Raw genomic sequence first — 22,471 nt, forward strand, 5'->3', positions numbered from 1 at the left:
AGCCATTTCCCTTGAATTTGCATGAGTTATCATTTCCCAAAAAAACCACTCTTTGATCATTTTCTTGAAGGTGTTCAAACCATGATTTATTTAGAGACATGTTGAAAGTCGAAAGATCCGAGCCATAGATCCCTTTGACACCCTCAAGTTTTCACTTTCTGACTTAAAAGAATAGCCATCAATGTCCAGAGTTTCCAAAGAGATTAAGTTCCTTTTCAATTTAGTGACATATCTTACTTGATGCAGGACTCTGTCAATGCCATTATGCATTCTTAGTCTTATTGAGCCATTTCCCTTGACTTTGCATGAGTTATCATTTCCCAAAAAAACCACTCTTTGATCATTTTCTTGAAGGTGTTCAAACCATGATTTATTTAGAGACATGTTGAAAGTCGAAAGATCCGATCCATAGATCCCTTTGACACCTTCAAGTTTTCACTTTCTGACTTAAAAGAATAGCCATCAGTGTCCAAAGTTTCCAAAGAGATTAAGTTCTCTTCAATTTAGGGACATATCTTACTTGATGCAGGACTCTATCAATGCCATTGTGCATTCTCAGTCTTATTAAGCCATTTCCCTTGACTTTGCATGAGTTATCATTTCCCAAAAAAACCACTCTTTGATCATTTTCTTGAAGGTGTTCAAACCATGATTTATTTAGAGACATGTTGAAAGTCGAAAGATCACCCTGAGTCAAGTATCCATTCATTTACTGAGTTTTGATTTGTAATGGTCAAAGCTTCTGCTGAGTCATATGAATTAGATACCGGTGAGGCCTCTGCAGTTTCTTTACTCCTTTCTGATGAGCTTTTCTTCCTCTCGGGAAAATACATTTTAAAATTCCCCTGGCAGATGAAACATCTTAGCTTAAAAGGTGGTCTTGACTTGCTTCTGGATATAGACTTACCCATATTTCCCTCATGAAATCTCTTCTCATGTCTGCTATTGTCATAAGGCTCTCACCTTGGGGTTGAGAGTGTGTCTGAAGCTTTCTTTGTAACTCTTTGACCTTGATAGCAGATTGAACTTAATCTAAGGTTAAAGTTTGATCCTTGTCATAGAGCAAAGCATCACGAAAATTCTCATAGGAGAGATGCAATGAGTTCAATAGAATCAGGGGCATTATACTCCTCTTCCAACTTGATTTCAATGTTCTCTAGATCATCTAATATCTTGACAATCTCATCAATCTGCTCAGTGATCCCCTTGTGATCAGAAATCTTGAATGAATACAATATTTGTTTCATATAAAGTCTGTTTTCCAAGGATTTTATCATATACAGATTTTCCAACTTGGACCAAATCCCTGCAGTCGATGTTTTCTTCGAGATTCTCCTAAGTGGTTTATCTATCAAGCAAAGTATGATTGCACTATGAGCTTTCAACATGATTTGAGTTTTTTCCTTGTCATCCCCTTTCAAAGCTTCGTCACTTTCCAGAACTTCAAGAAGTCCCTGTTGGATCAAGATTGCACGCATCTTGATTCTCCATAACCCAAAATCATTGCTTCCTGTGAATTTCTCAATGTCGAACTTCATGGTTCCCATTTGTTTTGTTTTCCCCTTCTCATTTCCCAAAAATGCGATCAGTTGTTAAGATATAATCAGGAAACAAAACAACAACAATTCACCAATCTAACTCTGAACTCATGAGCATCAAGCACCAACATCTGTTAAGAAATAACACAACACAAACCAATAAAAAACACAATGCAATTACATGGTTCGATCCCTTTGAGAGATCTACATCCACGGAAAAACCAGCCACCTCTTTATTATCAAGATTCAATGAAGATCCGATTACAAATCAAATACAGAAAAGAAGAATTACAGCTCAAGTTTCAATCCTTGAGTTCTCTCCAATCTAATGCAGCTTTTGATATTCTTCCTTCTTCTTGATTCTTCGGATGATCACCCCTGAATCCTAGTGTTTCTTGTGCTTCTTGATTTGAGCTCACACTTCTCCCTGCTATCTGGAATCTCTTAGTTTTTCAATTACCTCGATTCCCCAACTGAATCCCTGAGCTGAGATCTATATCTCCTCAACCGTTTAACCAACTAACGACTACTAAGCTGGACTCTTCCGGATTGAGATTAGAAGTCCAATAGCAATGACTGTGGCCCAATTAAGACTAAGACCGAGAAACCGGGCCCAACTTGTATAGACACCCTTTTACACATCGCTACGAAGATACTTGCAATCGATGTTTGTAATAATTATACATATGTTACGTAATGGATTTAATTAATTTAAATTATTTAAACACGTTGTTAAATATAATATCTTAAAAAATATGTTACATATTAAGTCCTACCTTTTTTTTACCTTATATAATTCAGACCCAAAATAATAAAAAAATTTGACTTCAATTTTTTCTAAAACTATTTTTGTAAAATTTTTATCTTTGTATATGCGTTGATATTTAGCCTCGTGACTTTGGATTCTCAAGTCTCAAGTATAAGTACGCACACAAAATCAGCTTCATTCCATGTTTTTTTATTATTGTAATCGTTGTGTGACGTGAATATATTAAAAAGTGAGAGTACTTTTCATGATTGAGAGATTAAAATCACAATTCTTGAATATTGAAAATTTACTTTGTTAATTTTGATCAATTATTCAACATTGGATCAAAATGAATTATAAATAAAAGTTGGAAAAAATTGAAAATTAATTTCAAATCGTAGTTATCGTCTTACTATTCCAAAATCTTGAAATTACAAACGAGTTTCAAAATAAATGGTATAAATTTAAGATATTTTTTTGGTAGAGTTTTGTTATGCTGCCCACCAACCGTGTCAGTCTCTATGCCCACCATCTATAACACATTCAATATTGTACTTGATGGGCACAGAGGTTGGCACGGTTGGTGGACAACATAACAAAACTATTTTTTGGTAATAATATATAATTATTGTATTAAATTTATAATTAGATTCACCTATGAACTTAGTAACATGCAAATCACATTAACAAAGTAAATGAATAAAAAGTAAATCGTACTGAATAAATCTTGTACAATAGACTACTTCAAGAAACTATTGACTGAAAAAACTTAGTCAATAAATATTAGTCAAATACTCAACTACTCTACTATTTGATCACACTTGTGAGACATCGGTTCTAAACATCAAACTAAACTCGGATTTAACAATCAAATAAGCAAACCAGATCCAAGATTTAAAAGTAATGAAATTTTATTTTATTTTTTTTAAAGATTCTCGCTCGAGCGGCAAGACACGCCCGCTCGAGCGAGCAATGTTCTGCCCGCCTGCCAAGAGAACTCTCGCTCGAGCGAGCAGGGTTCTGTCTCGCACACAAAAAAATGCTCGCTCGAGCGAGCACCAACTGTCGCTCGAGCGATACCAAAACTGAGTAAAAATAAAATAACAATTAGCTCAACCAATCCAATATAAAACCGATCCATTCTCAACATGCATACATGACCAAAACGACATTCGAACATAACATGGTTCATAATACATGTAACGACAACCTTCAGTCCACGATACTCGCAGGATCGATACAACAGAAAAAACGAGTTCGAATCTAAACATGCTATGAAACATAAACTAGATTGGCATGCTGATTTGACTTCTAAACCGAGTCTCACTTCTACTTCTTGCCCTCAAAGCTAACCATGCCTCTTCTGACTTGATCATGCCCCACCTGTTGCCAAGTACACACACAAAAATAAAGCAACAGTCGGATAACTCCGGTGAGAAAGATATTCCCAGTGAAAACAACATAAACAAGTAATACATGTAATAAGTCAACCACATACTTTCAAAACAACAGAATCAACACAAAACAAAAGATATGCATGTCTTTAAAACAGGTATATCAACTCTGATAAACAAGGGGTTGCTGCTCTGCTTTGGGATCCCGAGGACGAGATCACGTAAACAACCCACCGACCCTCCCAATCGAGATGGTGCCACGTATCCCACTCCTCTAAACTTTGAGCAACTATAATGAGTATGCTAGCACTAGGCGCAACAACTACGTCCTAGGCACTCTACTATAGCTCCCAAACGTCTAACAAAAGAGTTGTTTCTGCCCGTTGAAACGATAGTGCTGGCTCAATATGAATGCATATGAAAGCATAAGGCATTTAGCCATAAAATACAATCAAATAATCAACAAAATACAAGTCCCACATGCTAGAACAAGTATCGATGCAATATGTGATTTTAAGGGAAACTCGAGAACCAACTGTCCCGAGTATGCTATCCCGCTAACGATGACTGCTTTTACCTTTCAATGCAAGTAGTTTCAACTCTGGATAAGCTACAATAAAAAGGTTATATTAGAAACTATACAACCTAACAACAATATCGGCTTAAGGTAATCTCTTTACCGATTCTTCGTCAAACTCTAGACGATCGACTGTTGCTTCTCTGTCTCGACAACTCCAAACAAATCTGTACGGAGACAAAAGATGATCAACAACAACGAACAAACCCAATGCCCAAAGTTCTACAACTCAAACACGGTTCAAAATCCTCAAAACTCAAACCGGCGGCATAACGACTATAAATGATCAAACCGGAAACGCAGACAGCAGTTCAATATCGATAACAACTCGAATCAATGCTAATACAACAATAACAAGGCAATTTCAACAAATCTCAAAACCTCTTTTTTGAAAATGGCTACCAAAAATCATAAAAATTCCGAACGTCGCTCTATTTAAAAACCGACAGATAATAAACTATCAGAACTCTGTCAAGAACAACATACTCGAATCTCAATCGATTCTAACAACATTCGAAAAACAAAACGTATCTGATCGGAGAAATACTTATGGTATAACGGAGCTCTCGTTGCAGTGATCGCTAAACTGCCTTCAGAAATAAATTCCAACGGCCGGATCGAGCTCGGACAGAAATCTGAAAGCTTGGAATGAGAAGGGGGCGGCTCTAATGGAGGATAACGAGTTGGGGAAGGTGATGGTGAGAGTGGACTAAGTCTACAAGTGTAGATAATATAACAATTTCAATATTTGCATTTTAGTCCCTAAAATTTCCAAAATTTGCAAAATATACCCTGATCAAAATCAAGTCGGCTCGTGAATTCTGCAATCTCCGATTAACTCAATAAACTCATTTAATATAAAAATGGAGCGTTACAATTCTCCCCCACTAAGAAGAGATTTCGTCCTCGAAATCAATAAGAATCATAACTTATAAGCTAGAATAAAGAACTAAGGACAGTAAGAAGAACTCACGTCATCCGAATAACTCAGAAAAATGCTGTCTCATGTCGGATTCTGTCTCCCAAGTTGCTTCCTCGATGCCGTGATGGCTCCACTGCACTTTCACCAACGGAATCAACTTGGTTCTGAGTTGCTTCTCCTTCCGATCAAGGATCTGAATCGGTCGCTTAAAGTAGCTCAGAGTCTCATCTAACTCGGCTTCGTCAGGCTGAAGAATATGAGAAGGATCTGGATGATACTTCCGCAGCATAGAGACGTGAAAACGTCATGAATGCCAGATAAAGACGGAGGAAGTGCAAGTCTGTAGGCAAGATCACCTATCTTCTCGAGAATCTCGTACGGCCCGATGAATCTCGGAGATAACTTTCCTCTCTTCCCAAATCTAACGGTGCCTCTGAAAGGTGAAATCTTCAGAAAGACTCGGTCTCCCTGATCGAAACTCAGAGGTCTGCGTCTGACATTAGCATACTTCGCATGTCTATCCTGAGCTGACTTCATTCTATACTGAATGATCTTAACTTGCTCTGCCATATCTCTAAGCATATCCGGTCCCAAATCAGGTGACTCGGAAAAATCATCCCAAAACAAAAGAGATCAGCACTTCTTGCCGTACAAAGCCTCAAAAGGTGCCATACCGATACTCGCTTGGAAGCTGTTGTTGTAAGAAAACTCGACAAGAGGCAAAGAATCTTGCCAACTAGTGCCAAAGTCTAGCACTACCGCTCGAAGCATATCCTCTAACGTCTGGATAGTCCGTTCTGACTGTCCATCGGTCTGAGGATGATAAGTTGTACTCAGATGCAATCGAGTGCCAAGTGCCTCCTGAAGACTGTGCCAAAAGTGCGACGTAAATCTAGGGTCTCTGTCTGAAACGATCGACTTTGGCACCCCATGTAATCTCATAACATTGCTAACATACAACTCAGTCATCTGATCATGACGATACGTCATCCTGTACGGAATAAAACAAGCAGACTTCGTCAATCGGTCGATCACTACCCAAACAGCATTGCATACCCGAACAGATCGCGGTAGCTTCGTGACGAAATCCATAGAAATGTGATCCCAATTCCATTCAGGAACATATAGACTGTGCAACAGACCACCGGATCGCCTCCGTTCTGCTTTCACTTGCTGGCAGTTCAAACATCGAGATACAAACCTCGCAACATCGCTCTTTATTTTCTTCCACCAGAACTGATTCTTCATATCGTTATACATCTTACGGCCTCCAGGATGAACACTGAACCGACTGCAATGAGCCTCTCGGAGAATACGCTGCCTCAACTCCGAAATATCAAGCACAACAATACGGTTATTCACAAACAAAACGTCATCTCTAACCTGGAATTCAGACTGATGCCCAAATCTGACTTTCTCCACTGAAACTTGAATGCTCGGATCAGTCTTCTGTGCTTCTTTGATCGCAATAAACAACTCCGGCTCGGCTTGAATTGCAACACTCTGATAGTCTCCCAATCTGTTTCAAACTCTAAACCAGAAGTGCAACAATCATCGATCAACTGAGAAACACCAATAGTAGAAAGAGATAAAGAACAAAGCTTTTGGTTCAAGGCATCTGCAACTGCATTCGACTTTTCCGGATAATACTTGATTTCGCAGTCGAAATCTTTCAACAGATCTAACCATCTTCTCTGTCTCATATTCAGCTCTGCCTGTGAAAACAAGTACTTAAGACTCTTATGGTCAGAAAAAATCTCGAAAGACTCACCATGAAGATAGTGACGCCAGATCTTCAGAGCAAAGACGATCGCAGCTAGTTCAAGATCATGAACCGGATAACGAGTCTCGTGCGGCTTCAGCTGCCTCGATGCATACGCTATCACATGCTTATGCTGCATAAGAACACAACCCAAGCCTCGGTTAGAAGCATCACAATAGAATGTAAAACCTCCAGTACCTTTTGGAATAGAAAGAATCGGAGCACTGGTCAGTCTCCTCTTCAGATCAACAAAGCTAGTCTCACAATTTGCAGTCCAGCTAAAAGGCACATTCTTCTGTGTCAGCTGGGTAATCGTCTTGGAAATAGATGAGAAACCCTTGATGAATCGGCGATAATAACCAGCTAAACCCATAAAGCTTCGGATCTCAGGTACTGATGTCGGTCTAGGACAATTCATAACCGCTTCAATCTTGTTGGGATCAACAAAAATCCCATCTCCAGAAATAATATGACCGAGAAAGACAACTCGATCCAACCAGAATTCACATTTAGATAGTTTGGCAAACAACTTCTCAACTCGCAAAATCTGCAAGACGATTCTCAAGTGTTCTGCATGGTAAGTACGGTTCTTTGAATAGATAAGAATATCATCGATGAAGATAATGACAAACTCATCTAAATAACGCTGAAAGATACGGTTCATCAAACCCATAAAAAACCGCTGGAGCGTTAGTCAAAACCAAACGGCCATGACTATAAACTCGAAAATGACCATACCTTGTTCTGAATGCGGTCTTAGGAACATCTTCCTCTCGCACTCTCAGCTGGTGATAAACCTGATCTCAGATCAATCTTCGAGTAGACAGAAGAACCCTACAGCTGGTCAAAAAGGTCATCTAATCGGGGTAAAGGATTACATGTTTCTTGACTGTAGCCTGATTCAGCTGACGATAGTCGATACAGAGCTGCATAGAACCATCCTCCTTTCGAACAAAAAGAACAGGAGCACCCCAAGGCGATACACTAGGTCTGATTTATCCCTTGAAAATCAAGTCCTCAAGCTGCTCCTTCAACTCTCTCAGTTCAATAGGTGTCATATGATAAGGAGCTTTGGAAATAGTTTGAGTACCTGGCACTAAGTCAATGCTGAATTCAATCTCTCGAATAGGCGGCAATCCAGGAAACATCTTCCGCGAACACATCTGCAAAATCTCTAACCACTGGTAAATCAACCAACTCAGGGCTAGATTTCAGTACATCAACTGCATACACCAAAAATCCTTCTGCCACCTCTCTGCAACAAACGAGTCATGGATAACACTGAAATCAAAGAAATTCTAGATCGAGAATCCTTACCAAAGAATTTCCACTCGTCTTCCATTTCAGGTCTGAACCTGACAACTTTCAGAAAATAATCGACTGTTGCCCTGTACTTGGTTAAAGCATCTATATCGACTATACAATCAAAATCTGACAGTCCAAGCAGAATACAGTCGAACTCTAAAAAATTCCCCTCAAAACAGAGTTCACAGTTCTTGACTATTCTGACAGAAACAATTCCTCCACCCAAAGGTAAAGTAACAGCTACTTCAGTAGGTAACAACTCAGTAGGCAAATCATGCAATAACACAAATTTCTCAGAGATAAAGGAATGAGAAGCACCTGTATCTATCAAAACATGAGCAAAATAACCGAAAATCGAACAGTTACCTGCTATAACATCATCTGGTGTTGCCTGAGCCTGATCCTCTGTCAAAGCAAAGACTCGTGCTTGTTGTCTCGGAGGCTGGTTCGCACTAGAGTTACCTCCCTGTCGGTTCTGCTGCTGAGGTTGGAAAGAGTGCACTGCAGAACACTGCCTCTCAGGCTGAGCTGTAGGTCGAGATGAACTTCCACTCTGAGCTCGATCTCTGTTACGCTGAGGGCACACCTTAGAAAAGTATCCCGGTTGCTGACAGGTGTTGCAGTTACCAAAGACTCCCACACACTAATCTGGTGAGTGCCTACCTCCACACTTGCTACAATACAAAGAAGATGATCCAGAACTCTGTCCTGAACCGAACTGCTTGAAACCACTGGAACTAGAAGAACTGTTCCCTTACCTCTTGAACTGTTTCCCTTTTGCTTTGTACTGATCCCTTTTGTTTTCCCCACTGTTTCCACCTTCATACCTCTGTTGTTGGTTCTGAAACTGAGGTGGCTGATTCTGATGCTGAGATGGTTGGTTCTGAAATTGCCTCTGCTGCTGAGACACCATCTGATTACCTCTCTGCCTCCACAAGCCTGCTTCTGCTCCCTTTGCGTGATTCATGGCATCCACAAAGTTATCTGGCCTGGCAGTGTTCACCAACGTGAAGATGTCGGGATTCAAGCCGTTGATAAACTGATCGGCTTTGGCTTCTTCACTGTCGGCAATGTGCGGGGCAAAACGCAACAAGCTGTCAAACTTGGCTACGTACTCCTCAATGTTTAGATTCCCTTGGCTCAGATTGGCAAACTCGGCTCTCTTGTCCTTTCGGTACGAAACAGGGAAAAACCGCTTATAAAACTCAGTTTTGAAAAGAGACCAATCAACAACTGTACCTCTGTTCTCCATGGATCTCTTGGTCGTGATCCACCAGTTCTTGGCAACACCACGCAGCTGATGAATGACTAACCTGGTTCGGCGGTCATCTGTATAATTGTAGTGACCCTTACCCGGATCACCTACTAAACAGAACTTAGGCATGCAATTAACTTAATAAACAGATATCAGACTAAACTGCGGAAACATTACTAAAATTACAATCACAAGGCAAGGAATCTGTAAATACCCAAAAATAATACAACCAAATCGAATAGCTGTATCAATCCAAAGACAACAGAAATAAAATCTAGGCGAAGCTCCAGCTGACCAACCACTGCCTAGCCCCTCTTGGATCCACCCGCCTCATCCAATCGCAAACCTGCCCCATGGAATAGGGTGTCCAGAAACACAGAGTACGAGATGTAAGCATAAAACGCTCAGTACGGAGAGTATGAGTATACATGCATGCAAAGTGAACTCCCTATAAACTCGAGGTCAAAGATCAGATAACAGAGACAGACCGGGCCCTGGTATGTAGCACGATGTGCCGTCGCTTCAGGAGGTGGCTCCCATACCATAATACCAGTGGATATGCCGGACCCAAATCGATAAAAGTCCAACCACTAACAGGATAGGGAAAAACCCTACTAACAGACATCTCAAAGGAGATAGCTCAGTATGCAAATGAATGCAGCATAAATCAATGACATATAAACCATGCAGTCACATAATACATGCATACTCAGTCAGGATATCTCGAACAGTACTTCCGTACCTCAAATCAGTGCGAGCTCTACCAACTCTAGATCCACGCCTATAGTCTGCTCTACACTGCCAAATGATACTACTATCATTAAAGTGCTCTAAAAGCCTTAAATAAGCTATTACATACTCCTAAATATTTATAGGAAGCAAAAGCTATACCTTCGTCCATCGTTAGCCCTTTGCTGTCGAGTGCCTCAAAACTAGGTCACAGCTTCGCTACAATGCCTGGATCGCTATGCCACTTCCGGATTCCCCACGGGACGCCTAGAATTCATCTGAGTTAGAAGGCTAAGGAATCGAGAGAGAAGAGGTGATTGGTGCACTTCAAAAATGAGCTCGGCACCCCCTATTTATAGACGGAGTTCGGATCGTCCGAACTGGACTTCGGGTCGTCCGAACACCTTTGGGTCGTTCGAACTGGGCTTCGGGTCGTCCGAACCCGATATTATGTCATTGCTTACATCAGCATGATGACGTCATCCATGACAACTATCGGCAGCACGTTCGGAGCGTCCGAACCACTCTTCGGATCGTCCGAACCTGACTTCGGACCGTCCGAACCTTGACGTCAGATCTTCCGAACTCGATGACCCTCAAACCATTTTCAAGTGTTTTGAATCCAATTCCGGACTCCGTTAACCCATTAAGAGTTCCTTTAATCACGTTTACTCTTAACTAGTAGGATTAATGAATTTGATTAACACTTAATCACTAATTTCGGGTACGGGCTACTACAATAATCAAGGGAATCGAACAGCTGATCAATGTCATCCAACCAACTCTCACAGTCAACTGGATTCTCAGTACCCATCAACAAAGGCGGATTAAAACGACTGAAACCTCTTCAGCAAGGTTTCCATCGGAGTCGCTGTAGCATCCAACTGATCAACTTCAGTACTAGCTTGCTCAGTCGTAGGAATAACTGGCGGTGGGTTTCTGTTTATCACTCGATGAGGACCCATCTGATAATCAAAGGTTAGGACACAAGATATCTCAATCGCTACAATTCGGTGCCCTTACAACCGCTTGAAATACTGGATATCCGCCGATAACAAAAACAGTTATATCTCAAGTAGTTCATGTTTTATAAATTAAATCACAACATCCTGTAATTCAATTAATTCTTAAATAATAAAGCATGCTCGCATGGTATTAATTAAACAATTACAGAACTCAAACACATGCGAGAAGCCAATACATGCGGACTCGAACTACCCCGCTCACTCTAGTTCAACCAAGAATCTTAACGCTCTGATACCACTTAATGTGAGACCTCGGTTCTAAACATCAAACTAAACTCGGATTGAACAATAAAATAAGTAAACAAGATCCAAGATTTAAAAGTAATGAATTTTTTTTTTTTTTAAAGATCCTCGCTCGAGCGGCAAGACACGTCCGCTCGAGCGAGCAATGTTCTGCCCGCCTGCCAAGAGAACTCTCGCTCGAGCGGGGAAGCACCCTCGCTCGAGCAAGCAGGGTTCTGTCTCGCACACAGAAAAACGCTCGCTCGAGCGAGCACCAACTGCCGCTCGAGCGAGACCAAAACTGAGTAAAAAAAACAGCAATTAGCTCAACCAATCCAATATAAAACCGATCCATTCTCAACATGCATACATGACCAAAATGACATTCAAACATAACATGGTTCATAATACATGTAACGACAACCTCCAATCCACGATACTCGCAGGATCGATATAACAGAAACGGCGAGTTCGAATCTAAACATGCTATGAAACATAAACTAGATTGGCATGCTGATTTGACTTCTAAACTGAGTCTCACTTCTACTTCTTGCCCTCGAAGCTAAACATGCCTCTTCTGACTTGATCATGCCCCACCTGTTGCCAAGTACATACACAAAAACAAAGCAACAGCCGGATAACTCCGGTGAGAAAGATATTCCGAGTAAAAAAAACATAACAAGTAATACATGTAATAAGTCAACCACATGCTTTCAAAACAACAGAATCAACACAAAACAAAAGATATGCATTTCTTTAAAACAGGTATATTAACTCTGATAAACAAGGGGTTGCTGCTCTGCTTTGGGATCCCAAGGACGAGATCACGTAAACAACCCACCGACCCTCCCAATCGAGGTGGTGCCACGTATCCCACTCCTCTAGACTTTGAGCAACTATAATGAGTATGCTAGCACTAGGCGCAACAACTACGTCCTAGGCCACTCTACTATAGCTCCTAAACGTCTAACAAAAGGGTTGTTCTGCCCGTTGAAACAATAGTGTTGGCTCAATATGAATGCATATGAAAGCATAAGGCATTTAGCCATAAAATACAATCAAATAATCAACAAAATACAAGTCCTACATGCTAGAACAAGTATCGATGCAATATGTGATTTTAAGGGAAACTCGAGAACCAACTGTCCCGAATATGCTATCCCGCTAACGATGACTGCTTTTACCTTTCAATGCAAGTAGTTCCAACTCTGGATAAGCTACAATAAAAAAGTTATATCAGAAACTATACAACCTAACAACAATATCGGCTCAAGGTAATCTCTTTACCGATTCTTCGTCAAACTCTAGACGATCGACTGATGCTTCTCTGTCTCGACAACTCCAAACGAATCTGTACGGAGACAAAATATGATCAACAACAACGAACAAACCCAATGTCCAAAGTTCTACAACTCAAACATGGTTCAAAATCCTCAAAACTCAAACCGGCGGCATAACGACTATAAATGATCAAACCAAAAACGCAGACAACAGTTCAATATCGATAACAACTCGAATCAATGCTAATACACCAATAACAAGGCAATTCCAACAAATCTCAAAACCTCTTTTTCGAAAATGGCTACCAAAAAAATCATAACAATTCCGAACGTCGCTCTATTTCAAAACCGACATATAATAAACTATCAGAATTCTGTCAAGAACAACATACTCGAATCTCAATCGATTCTAACTACATCTGAAAAACAAAACGTATCTGATCGGAGAAATACTTACGGTATAACGGAGCTCTCGTTGCAGTGATCGCTAAACTGCCTTCAGAAATAAATTTCAACGGCCGGATCGAGCTCGGACAGAAATCTGGAAGCTTGGAATGAGAAGGGGGCGGCTCTAATGGAGGATAACGAGTTGGGGAAGGTGATGGTGAGAGTGGACTAAGTCTACAAGTGTAGATAATATAACAATTTCAATATTTGCGTTTTAGTCCCTGAAATTTCCAAAATTTGCAAAATAGACTTTGATCAAAATCAAGTCGGCTCGTGAATTCTGCAATCTCCGATTAACTCAATAAACTCATTTAAGATAAAAATGGGGCGTTACAACACTAATACTGTCTGAAAAACATAAAAATGAGATTTGAAATTGATTTTAAATTTTAATTTGAAATTGCAACTGGATTTAGAATTTAATAATTTTTTTTTTATCAAGAATTAAATAATTTTTTTAATAATGGAAAGGTTCATCAAAAGAAAACTGAGATAAAGGTTCACCATAACCGTGTGGTCTAATTTTCGGTTCGGTTCAAGAGACAACCAACAAAGGTAAAAAGAAAAAACTGTGATTTCAAGCCCAACCGGTCCAGTCATTCCCGGGTCAAACCGTCGCCGGAGCAACTCTTGTCCCCCATTTTCGAACGCAAAGAGAGAGGCTTTCATTCCAAGATCTACTCAACTTTGAAATTGAAATTACATTTTGATCAATCAAACCCTTGAAGAAGGATTTAAGAAAGCAGGTTGATTTGGATCGCGTGAATCGCCTCTAATGGGGGATTTCAATTTAGCCCTATTTATTGTGGCCAAAGTTGTTTGCATCGTGGTGTTCATTTTCAACCTGTACCTCCTCGTTAACTACCAGCACCCCGATGACGCCAACCAAGCCTATTTCCCCAAATTCGTGGTCGTTCTGGGCCTCTCCGTTGCTGCTATCTCCATTCTCATGCTCCCAGCTGACGTGGCCAACAGGCAGGCCTGCCGCCGCTCGATTTATAATGGAGCGTGTGCTCTGACCCTCCCGATGAAGGATTTGTGGCTCGCTGTCTACATTGTGGATGCCATTCTTGTTTTCTTCGTCATTCCGTTCGCTATGTTTTATTACGAAGGCGATCAAGACAAGTTGGGTTTTTTTTTTTTTTAACTTTGTGCGTTGTTTAGTTGCTTTTTTCTTTGGGTGGGTTTTGATGTTTTTCTTCTGGTTGTTTTGTGGATTTTTCAGGAGTTTGTTTAAGCGGTTGAAAAGTGCACTGGTTTGGGTGATCGTGACAGCTGTTGTTTGTGCTCTTGTTCTGGGGATTTTATACGGTAATGTTGTATCAGTAGAGTTCCTGCTTCTTCTTCTTCTTCTTCTTCTTCCTTTTTTTTTGGGTAGGAAAAACGTACCTTTTTAAGTGGGCATTGAATTATGAAAATTTGACGATTAAGTTTTTGAAACCACATTAAATTTAACTGCTCTGATGTTGAGTAAAGGAAAGTCATATATAGTTTTCCCGTTGCTTGACTTTTGTTGTGGTAGTTATTGGCGAAAACTGTGATAAACTCTCGTGCTCAAGTGCATAGCTCATCTATGATTTTTTAAGTTCTTTAGTTGATTTGGGTTTCAAATTATATGTACCGCATGTGTATTCCCGAGGTCGTTGTACTGACTGTCATTAATGTTATTTGTGTTCTAATTTTCACAACTTGATAGAATGATTGTGCATTGAGAATAGATCTTTTAGCTATTGTTTCTTAGGAATGCGAAGTGTTCTAAAATTATGCAAAAAGAATGGTTTCTGTTTTGCTTCATCTTTGCGTTATGTGGTTGGCATTCATATGGATTGGTTATTTTCTCAAATAGATTTTTTTGCCAACTGATAAAATTTTGTATTTATCCTCACTATTGAGAAAACTGGGAGGATTATAAGGGCACTGGGCAAGAAATTCCATTGAGACACACTTGTGTAAAATTTTCTTACTGATTGTGTCCTAGGGCTTGCTGGAAAGGTGGATTTTACTGTCAGGCATCTCTCCTCAGCAACTGGACCCTTTCCATCTTCTCCTTCTTCATGGGACTTTTCCAGTGGTCAACAGTGTATTGGTGGAGGAGCGAGACAGGTTTGAAATACTGTTTAGGTGTTAAGTATTGGTTAAGGCCTTGTTCTTACAACTTCTCTCTTGCTCATTTTCAGTGTGCCGCTTATTTAGCCAGCGCTTCATCTGAGACAACATGGACTATGCGCACTACCTTCCCAGAATATGTGGTTGCTCTCGCTACAATTGTTGGATCAGTGCTCTTTACTGTATGTCCCTCATTGTTCGTTTGTTGCTACAGTGGTAAACTTCAGAAGGAATTAGATGTTCTCTATTTTTTCTTGCATGTAGACTTGCTAACTTGATTTCTTTATCATGATGTGATTCTATAGTGCATGCATAGCTCTGTTTCCATGTATGTGTATTCGGTTGTTCTGAAAGTCACATAGGCACTCTTGTTGATTTTTATCTAGGATCATAATTAGCCCTAGTCTTATTTAACAATACTGATTAAAGTAAACTTACTGTGGTTCACTAGGACATGAAGCATGATTATTGGATCATTTTGAGCCATCTTTTCGTCAATTATATGTGTGTGTATATATATGTATATTATGAACGTATTCAAAAATATATTTCTGCATCATTTTCAAATCTCTTGTTTAAGGTTTTTTGCGTACTGCACTCCAGATTTTTGGTGGTGTTGGCATTGCTTGCCTTCCATTAGGACTTATATTTTCCTTCTTCCGGCGTCCAAAGGCTGTTATCACTCGTTCACAGTATATCAAGGTATGTTTTTTTTCATTGGTGTGTTTCCTTTTGGATCCAAAAGGATATCTCAATCTTGTAGAATTTGGGTTCTATGTACAGTTTCATTCTGATACTTGTTTGCATCTCATGTAGGAAGCGACTGAAATGGGAAAAAAAGCAAGAGAACTGAAAAAAGCAGCTGATGCTCTTCATCAGGAGGAAAGGAGCGGTGAGAAGGGAAGAAAATGGCGCAAAAATGTTAAGACAGTAGAAAAGGTTTGTTGTACTGGTATTGCAGTTTACCTGTATTGTTATTATCTTTAGATGTTAAATTAAAATTTCTAAGGTTTTGCATGAAGTTTCTTTGACTGTGGACCTTGAAACTTCTGTCAGAAGACCTTTTTTTGACTGTCTGTTCTCGCTCTAGCAATGGCTTCAGAGGAAGACTTTTAGGTTATAGGATAGGTGTTCGTCCTTCGATATTCTTGATGACAACTGATCATTATTTGTGAGATCTTTATCGGACACAGTTCATTGTTTCTATATACTTTATTGGGAAATCCTGTGATGTTTTTTTGAAGAAGCCTGTGATTTTTTCTGCTATTGCTTGTTGATTGATATTTTTGTGTCATAATATTTTGTAGCTTCTCCAGTTGAATTTTTCTTCTGGTATTTTTTTTCCTTTCTCTATCTTTGTCAGTGAAGATATCTGCTGTAAATTGGATAGTGGTGTAATCTATTGGGTTTGTGGCATTATCCAGTAAGTTTCCTTGTGTCATCTTGCTTTGCAGGAGTTACTTCTTTTGGAAGAAGATGTGAAGGCTTTGGAAGAGATGTATCCTCAAGGAGAAAAGGTGATAAATGAAAATTATATATGTGTATATATATATATATATATATCAGTTGTAATCCATCTTTATTTTTCTCGTGGGTATTTTATTGGTCACCACCTCCTTCCCTAAAAGGCAGTAGAGCTAAAGCATTTTTTTCCCCAAATCTATGCAGGCTGAGGCATCTTGGGCTTTGACTGTTCTTGGCTACCTTGCCAAGCTGGTACTTGGTGTTTTTAGGGTTCGTTCCAGTTACTAAACTTCCTGATCTTTGTGTTTGCTTCGAATTCCAATTATAAGAAAGTTGGTACTTATGATCTTTGAATCACTCCCTTATCTCATGCTTGATGTTTATATGCATTATACCATACTTTCTAGTATTTTACTCAACTATCAAATGTTTTTTTCTTTTTACCTGGCTTGGCATTTTCTAGATTGCTGCTTTGTTTTCCTACAATTCTCAGCAATATTTTAAAGAAGATACCAAAATTATTGCTCGCTATGAATCACCACGACACTTCCTAAATCTTTGAGTTGGGTTTTCATTTTCAGATGTTGTAGTTTCACCCAAGCATTGAAAAATATTATTGAAATGTTTTATTTCCTTGTACAGGTTGATTGTTTCAGTGGCTTGGATTGCACATATTGTGATATATTTGCTGATTGATCCTCCTCTTTCCCCGTTTCTCAATGAGGTCTTCATCAAGTTGGATGATGTTTGGGGTACACCAAGATTTTTCTTTGCATTGTATCTGTGTATTTTCTTTTAATTACTACTGTTAATTGTTTGAATATTGTTTACTACTTTTAGGTCTTCTGGGAACTGCAGCATTCGCATTTTTTTGCTTCTATCTCTTAATATCCGTGGTTGCTGGGGCAATGATGCTTGGCATGAAATTAGTGTTCATTACGATCCATCCTATGAAGTATGCTTAGCTATCACTTTTTTTTTCCTTTTCAATATCTGCCTCTCACTCTCGTTGCAAGCGATGGTTATTCCCTAATATTTTGACCTGTTTTTGTAGGTGGGGTGCCACACTTATGAACTCATTTCTTTTTAACGTGGGACTCATTCTTCTTAGCTCAATCAGGTAATTATCATAAACTTTTGTTCTTCAGCTTTGTAAGCAATGCTTGAGGTGTGCATGCAAACAACTCAATGGGACGACCATGGGTTCTATAATCATCCTTCAATTATGTTTGTCCAGAATTGACCTTTAATGCATGATGATCCTATTATCCTCTTCTTCATGATGAACTATATGCGAAATTAGTAAATGTTGTTATATGGTAGTAAAGTATCACCATTTTTTATTGTTTGCAGAATTTTGAGTGATTGAATGCTTACATTTGAAAAACTGAACGCCTGTGATAACTTTTGAAATGATCATTTTTTGTTGTTTTGATGCAGTGTAATTCAGTTCTGTGCCACTGCATTTGGATATTATGCCCAAGCTACTGCAGCTCAAGAAATTTTTGGTCACACCTTGCAATCACTTCGGGGAATCAAATACTTATATAAGTTAGTTTCCAGTTCCCATATTGTGGTTAGTCCATGAAGTATCCAAGTCTCGTGGTTTTAACATTACTTTTATTGTCGCAGGTACAATGTGTTCCAAATTGCATTCATTGTTCTCGCGGGGCTCACATTTATTTATTATGCTGCCTTTGTAAGTTCTCCACTTTTTAAATTTCACCTTAATTTTTTTCTTTATTCCTTTCTTATTCTGAGAATCTTCAATGTCATTATTTTTATTCTTTTAGCTACATGACCTTCTCCAAGACTTTCAAATACCTTGATTATTTACCTATTTTTTGCACTCAGCATCAAGTGAACGACTGATCGCATATTTAAAAAAAAAGTTACATAACAAAATGTAATTGGATATCTTTTTTCAGTTCTATCAATGGATATCTTTTTTCTGTTCTATCAATTAAAATTGAATGCACATGCTTATCGAGTGTGCTCCAACCACAAGTTTAGTTTTGTCCATGAAGGCTGAGCTAAAATATCTCTTTCCTTTCACTTTCCAGGGATGGAGAAGAAAAAGGCCCAGTGGCAGGTTCCAACTCTCCACATAAAAATATAGCCACGAACAGGGAGTTGTGGATTCATTTATAGCTCTACTCTTAATTCATTGCTGTGAATCGCTCCGTTTTCTTTAATTTGGCGGCTGGAAAGACTAACACAGCTGGAGAACATGAAATTTCTCCGGCCATGGTAGTCTTGCTGCTGCTCCTGTTACTGCTCCTTTCACTTGTTCCCCGCCCAGTGTGTGTATCGCTTGTTTAATCATGTTATAAAATTGTATGCGCTTGTACTTAACTGTATGAGAGAGAGTTGAACGTTTTGTGAATTATCTTCGATGATGTAATATAGTTGGCGAGTGTAAATTAGACCATGACCTCAAAAATGTATACATTCTTTGATTCAAGAATTGAATTTCTGCTTTTCGACTTACAAATGTAAGCGAGGAAACGAATTGTGCTTCTATATGAATTTTTAATGAAATGATTGTTTGTGTAGCAGCAGATGCTATGCTACACCTAGTATAGCTCAGCCATAGTATTAACATGGTCCCCACATTAAAATTTGAGGTATAACTCAGCCCTTGGATTAACATACGCCTCACATGAATGAAATCATGTATAGTCCATTGATCCAAGAGCTATTGCCTCACTGGGTGTAACAAACTTGATTATTTTACACCCAACTTGTGTAGCTTGATTACTTGAAAATTTTATTGATAGGTTTCAATATTTGTTTCTTCACTACAATATATAGTACTTGCAAGTTCGGAAATTATCGGATCTATGATCCATTTTAATTACTCCACCCCATCTTCGAGCCGGAAATCCTGTTCAAGACGACACAGTCTTGGCTAGTTTTTGCACGAAGATCATCCATGTAGTCTGAAAATTCATCTGGCATAGACCTCCAATATAAGCTTGGTTCCCATTGAGCCTCTTGGAGTACCTTCAAAACCTCCTTCACTACTATCTGGCTTCCTTCAGAGCTCAGATGGATTCCATCCCTACGCAAAAACAACAACATTCAGAAACCTCGGAAATCAAATTGGTTAGATCTAAACTAATAACCCGGATGGGTAAAAACATTTTGGACAGGTAATATTTTATATTATGTTATGTACTCACAATAAGTAAGTCTTTCCCCAGTCGTCTCTGTTCTGAAGCGCGGTCCAAAGATTGATGACTTTGATATCCAAATGTTTGCCCAGTCCGAGCAAGGCTTCAGCATATGTGCGGCAGGTTTCATTTGATCGGGCTTGGCTAACGAATGTATCACTGGATTTGGGACATGCATGGGTTAAACATTTTAGGTGTCATGGAAAAACGTTTACATGGGAAGCTAATACGAAACCTTGATTTAAATTCGGGTCAGTGATCACCCGTAATAATCGTAGATCATCGCCTCGTGCACAGGGGGAGAAGTAAGAAAAATGATCCTGGTATCCTCACAGTTACTCTGCAAATTGTCCAAAAATTGCAAGAAGAGAATCGTCATCGTCATAATCTTGAAGAACACATTTTGATAATGGATAGTAATAATCAACCAAGATCAAATAATAAACAGATGAGATGATGAGATCACCTCGAATAATATGGTACCTTGAGAAGAAGGGTGATTTTCTTCATGTTTTCAACGTATTCGAGAAGAGGAACATGAGGGCCTAATCCACTCGGGTGAGCATGCATCGCATCGTTACCACCATAATATACTATAACCAGAGAAGGATGAACAGCTGCATCCTGGATTTGATACAAGTAGAGTCATATTATGGTGGCAATGAAAATACAAAGGCTCATACTTTTCTGCAGTGTATACCTGCGGGAAGACCTGATTCAAAACTTGAAGGGCGTTCCTCGAATTCCACCCAGCGTATCCTCGCAATACTACGTCTGCCTAAAGAATAAGTTGACAACAAAAAAAAAACATCAATCTTTAGGCACGAATCTTTTATACAGTTTGAACACTTTTGGATCCAAATGTCCATTTGGATAAAAAGTAAGAATCTCCACAGCATTTGCAATGTGACATGCACCTGATATAACAACCAAAAGCCTTATTGATTGCTAACTATCATCTCAGTTTTAGGCTATCCATAGACTCAATCAAATAAATGTTAAGATTAACATTAATCGATTTGATTCGATATCAAGACACTACTACTTCTGAATGACCTTTTCTTTTCTTCCGATTTTTCCATATATTCTGGGCTATAATTAGTGGCGAACCCACCTCGATTTCGATAAGGCTTATTAGACAAGGTCTCCAAATGTCCCATAGGACATCAAATTTATGGGGTAAATCGAAGCTGAAGGAAACTGAAAAAATTGAACTTTTTTGCAAAAGAAAAGAGGGATGAGAATCGGAGAAGATGAAAGGCATGAATACCTTCCTATTATAGAGGTCAGCAAGAATGGCTCCCCAGCCTCCGACGTTGAAGCTCATCTGCACAATGGACGACCCGAACAGAACAATCTGGGGCCGACTCGGACCCACCATTTGCCCCACTGATCAATGGCAACCTGTGAGAGCCTCTCCAGATTCTGTGTCTCGGTGAAGCAAAAATATACCTCAATGGAAGACCAATACAAACAGAAGACAACAAAATGAGACCCTCAGAAGACGGGGAAGGAGCCTGCAAAGAAATAAATCATTTGCTTCAAATTGTTTCTGTCCTTTTCAAGGCCTTTTTTGCTCTAATATATGGTCCCTCTTGGATGAATGAATGAATGAATGATGATTGTTCCGTGAAGATCAGATTAAAGAAAGTCTCGTCTTCTTTTGTACAAGTATTGTCCTTATATAATCTATACTGTTATATAAAAAAATATGGCTATTATAGTAACTATTTTAAGAACACCAAATTTATTTATTCAATATTTATCTTTTTCTATCAACTAACCACTAAAAACTTTCAACTCACTTTATATTTTGATTTTAAAAAAATAAATAAACTTCTTCTTGTGTTTGTATTTTTCCCTAGTAGTAATAACAAAATTAATAATATAGTGCAGAATGTTGTACTCATTCACGGAATTGGTAGAATAGATGAGCTTTTGCAACATTTTTTTGGGCAAGCTGTCGTATATTGGTCGTCCAATGTGATTTACTTGGTTTATGTGGTTAATTTGTATGCATTAACTTGTGTTTTATTCAATATATACACATAAAAATAACGACGGATATATATATATATATATATATATATATGTGTGTGTGTGTGTGTGTGTGCGCGCGCGCGTGCACGCGCACAAGCAACAGTTGATATGTACATTATTGATGATATTGGTTCAAAAGATACCAAGATAAAACCCAAATATAATAGACAACGTCATGAACAAGACATTATCTTATTATCTAGTACATAGGAAATTGGATAAACACCATGTTTTTAAATCGGACCAGATCGGCCGGTTCGACCGGAAACCGGTCACTGGTCCGGTTTGGATTGCTCCTAAAAATCGTATTTACGATCAGAACATATCAAAACCGATCAATAACCGGTCGAACCGGTCAAGAACCGGTTCAACCGGTTTTTCGAATTTTTTTATTTTTTTAAAAAAAATATATTTTTAATTTTAAAACCTTAATTTAATATTTTAATATATATATATATATACAACATTATTTGAAATTTGG

At 38.9% G+C, this 22,471-nt stretch overlaps 2 protein-coding genes across 2 annotated transcripts; one reads left to right on the plus strand and one right to left on the minus strand.

The window, feature by feature from the left end:
* Positions 1-13,979: 13,979 nt before the first annotated feature.
* Positions 13,980-19,281, plus strand: LOC140886494 (LIMR family protein At5g01460-like). Its single transcript, XM_073293087.1, has 15 exons — positions 13,980-14,329; positions 14,430-14,515; positions 15,183-15,307; positions 15,382-15,492; positions 15,914-16,012; positions 16,127-16,249; positions 16,765-16,827; positions 16,979-17,054; positions 17,338-17,341; positions 17,417-17,526; positions 17,615-17,729; positions 17,829-17,894; positions 18,215-18,325; positions 18,407-18,473; positions 18,838-19,281. Exons 1-15 carry the CDS (start codon positions 13,980-13,982, stop codon positions 18,883-18,885), a joined length of 1,554 nt encoding a protein of 517 aa, XP_073149188.1. The 3' UTR covers positions 18,886-19,281.
* Positions 19,282-19,496: 215 nt separating this feature from the next.
* LOC140886493 (GDSL esterase/lipase CPRD49-like) lies at positions 19,497-21,334 on the minus strand. The gene is made up of 6 exons (XM_073293086.1): positions 21,221-21,334; positions 20,651-20,728; positions 20,434-20,574; positions 20,214-20,290; positions 19,960-20,109; positions 19,497-19,838 (listed from the first exon to the last, which is right to left on the minus strand). The coding sequence occupies exons 1-6, from the start codon at positions 21,329-21,331 to the stop codon at positions 19,628-19,630; spliced, it is 768 nt and encodes a 255-aa protein (XP_073149187.1). The 5' UTR covers positions 21,332-21,334; the 3' UTR covers positions 19,497-19,627.
* Positions 21,335-22,471: the final 1,137 nt, after the last annotated feature.

The sequence above is a fragment of the Henckelia pumila genome, chromosome 3, assembly GCF_033568475.1.
Source record: "Henckelia pumila isolate YLH828 chromosome 3, ASM3356847v2, whole genome shotgun sequence".
Classification (NCBI taxonomy): Eukaryota; Viridiplantae; Streptophyta; class Magnoliopsida; order Lamiales; family Gesneriaceae; genus Henckelia; species Henckelia pumila.

Excerpts from the sequence above, each read along its gene's own strand:
- LOC140886494 (XM_073293087.1), top strand. The coding sequence starts at position 13,980 with ATGGGGGATTTCAATTTAGCCCTATTTATTGTGGCCAAAGTTGTTTGC. Across the intron at positions 16,828-16,978 it reads TGTATCCTCAAGGAGAAAAG|GCTGAGGCATCTTGGGCTTT; the intron begins GTGATAAATGAA and ends AAATCTATGCAG. Across the intron at positions 17,730-17,828 it reads ATTACGATCCATCCTATGAA|GTGGGGTGCCACACTTATGA; the intron begins GTATGCTTAGCT and ends CTGTTTTTGTAG.
- LOC140886493 (XM_073293086.1), bottom strand. The coding sequence starts at position 21,331 with ATGGTGGGTCCGAGTCGGCCCCAGATTGTTCTGTTCGGGTCGTCCATT. Across the intron at positions 20,291-20,433 it reads AAATCACCCTTCTTCTCAAG|AGTAACTGTGAGGATACCAG; the intron begins GTACCATATTAT and ends GACAATTTGCAG. Across the intron at positions 20,110-20,213 it reads ATGATCTACGATTATTACGG|TGATACATTCGTTAGCCAAG; the intron begins GTGATCACTGAC and ends TCCCAAATCCAG.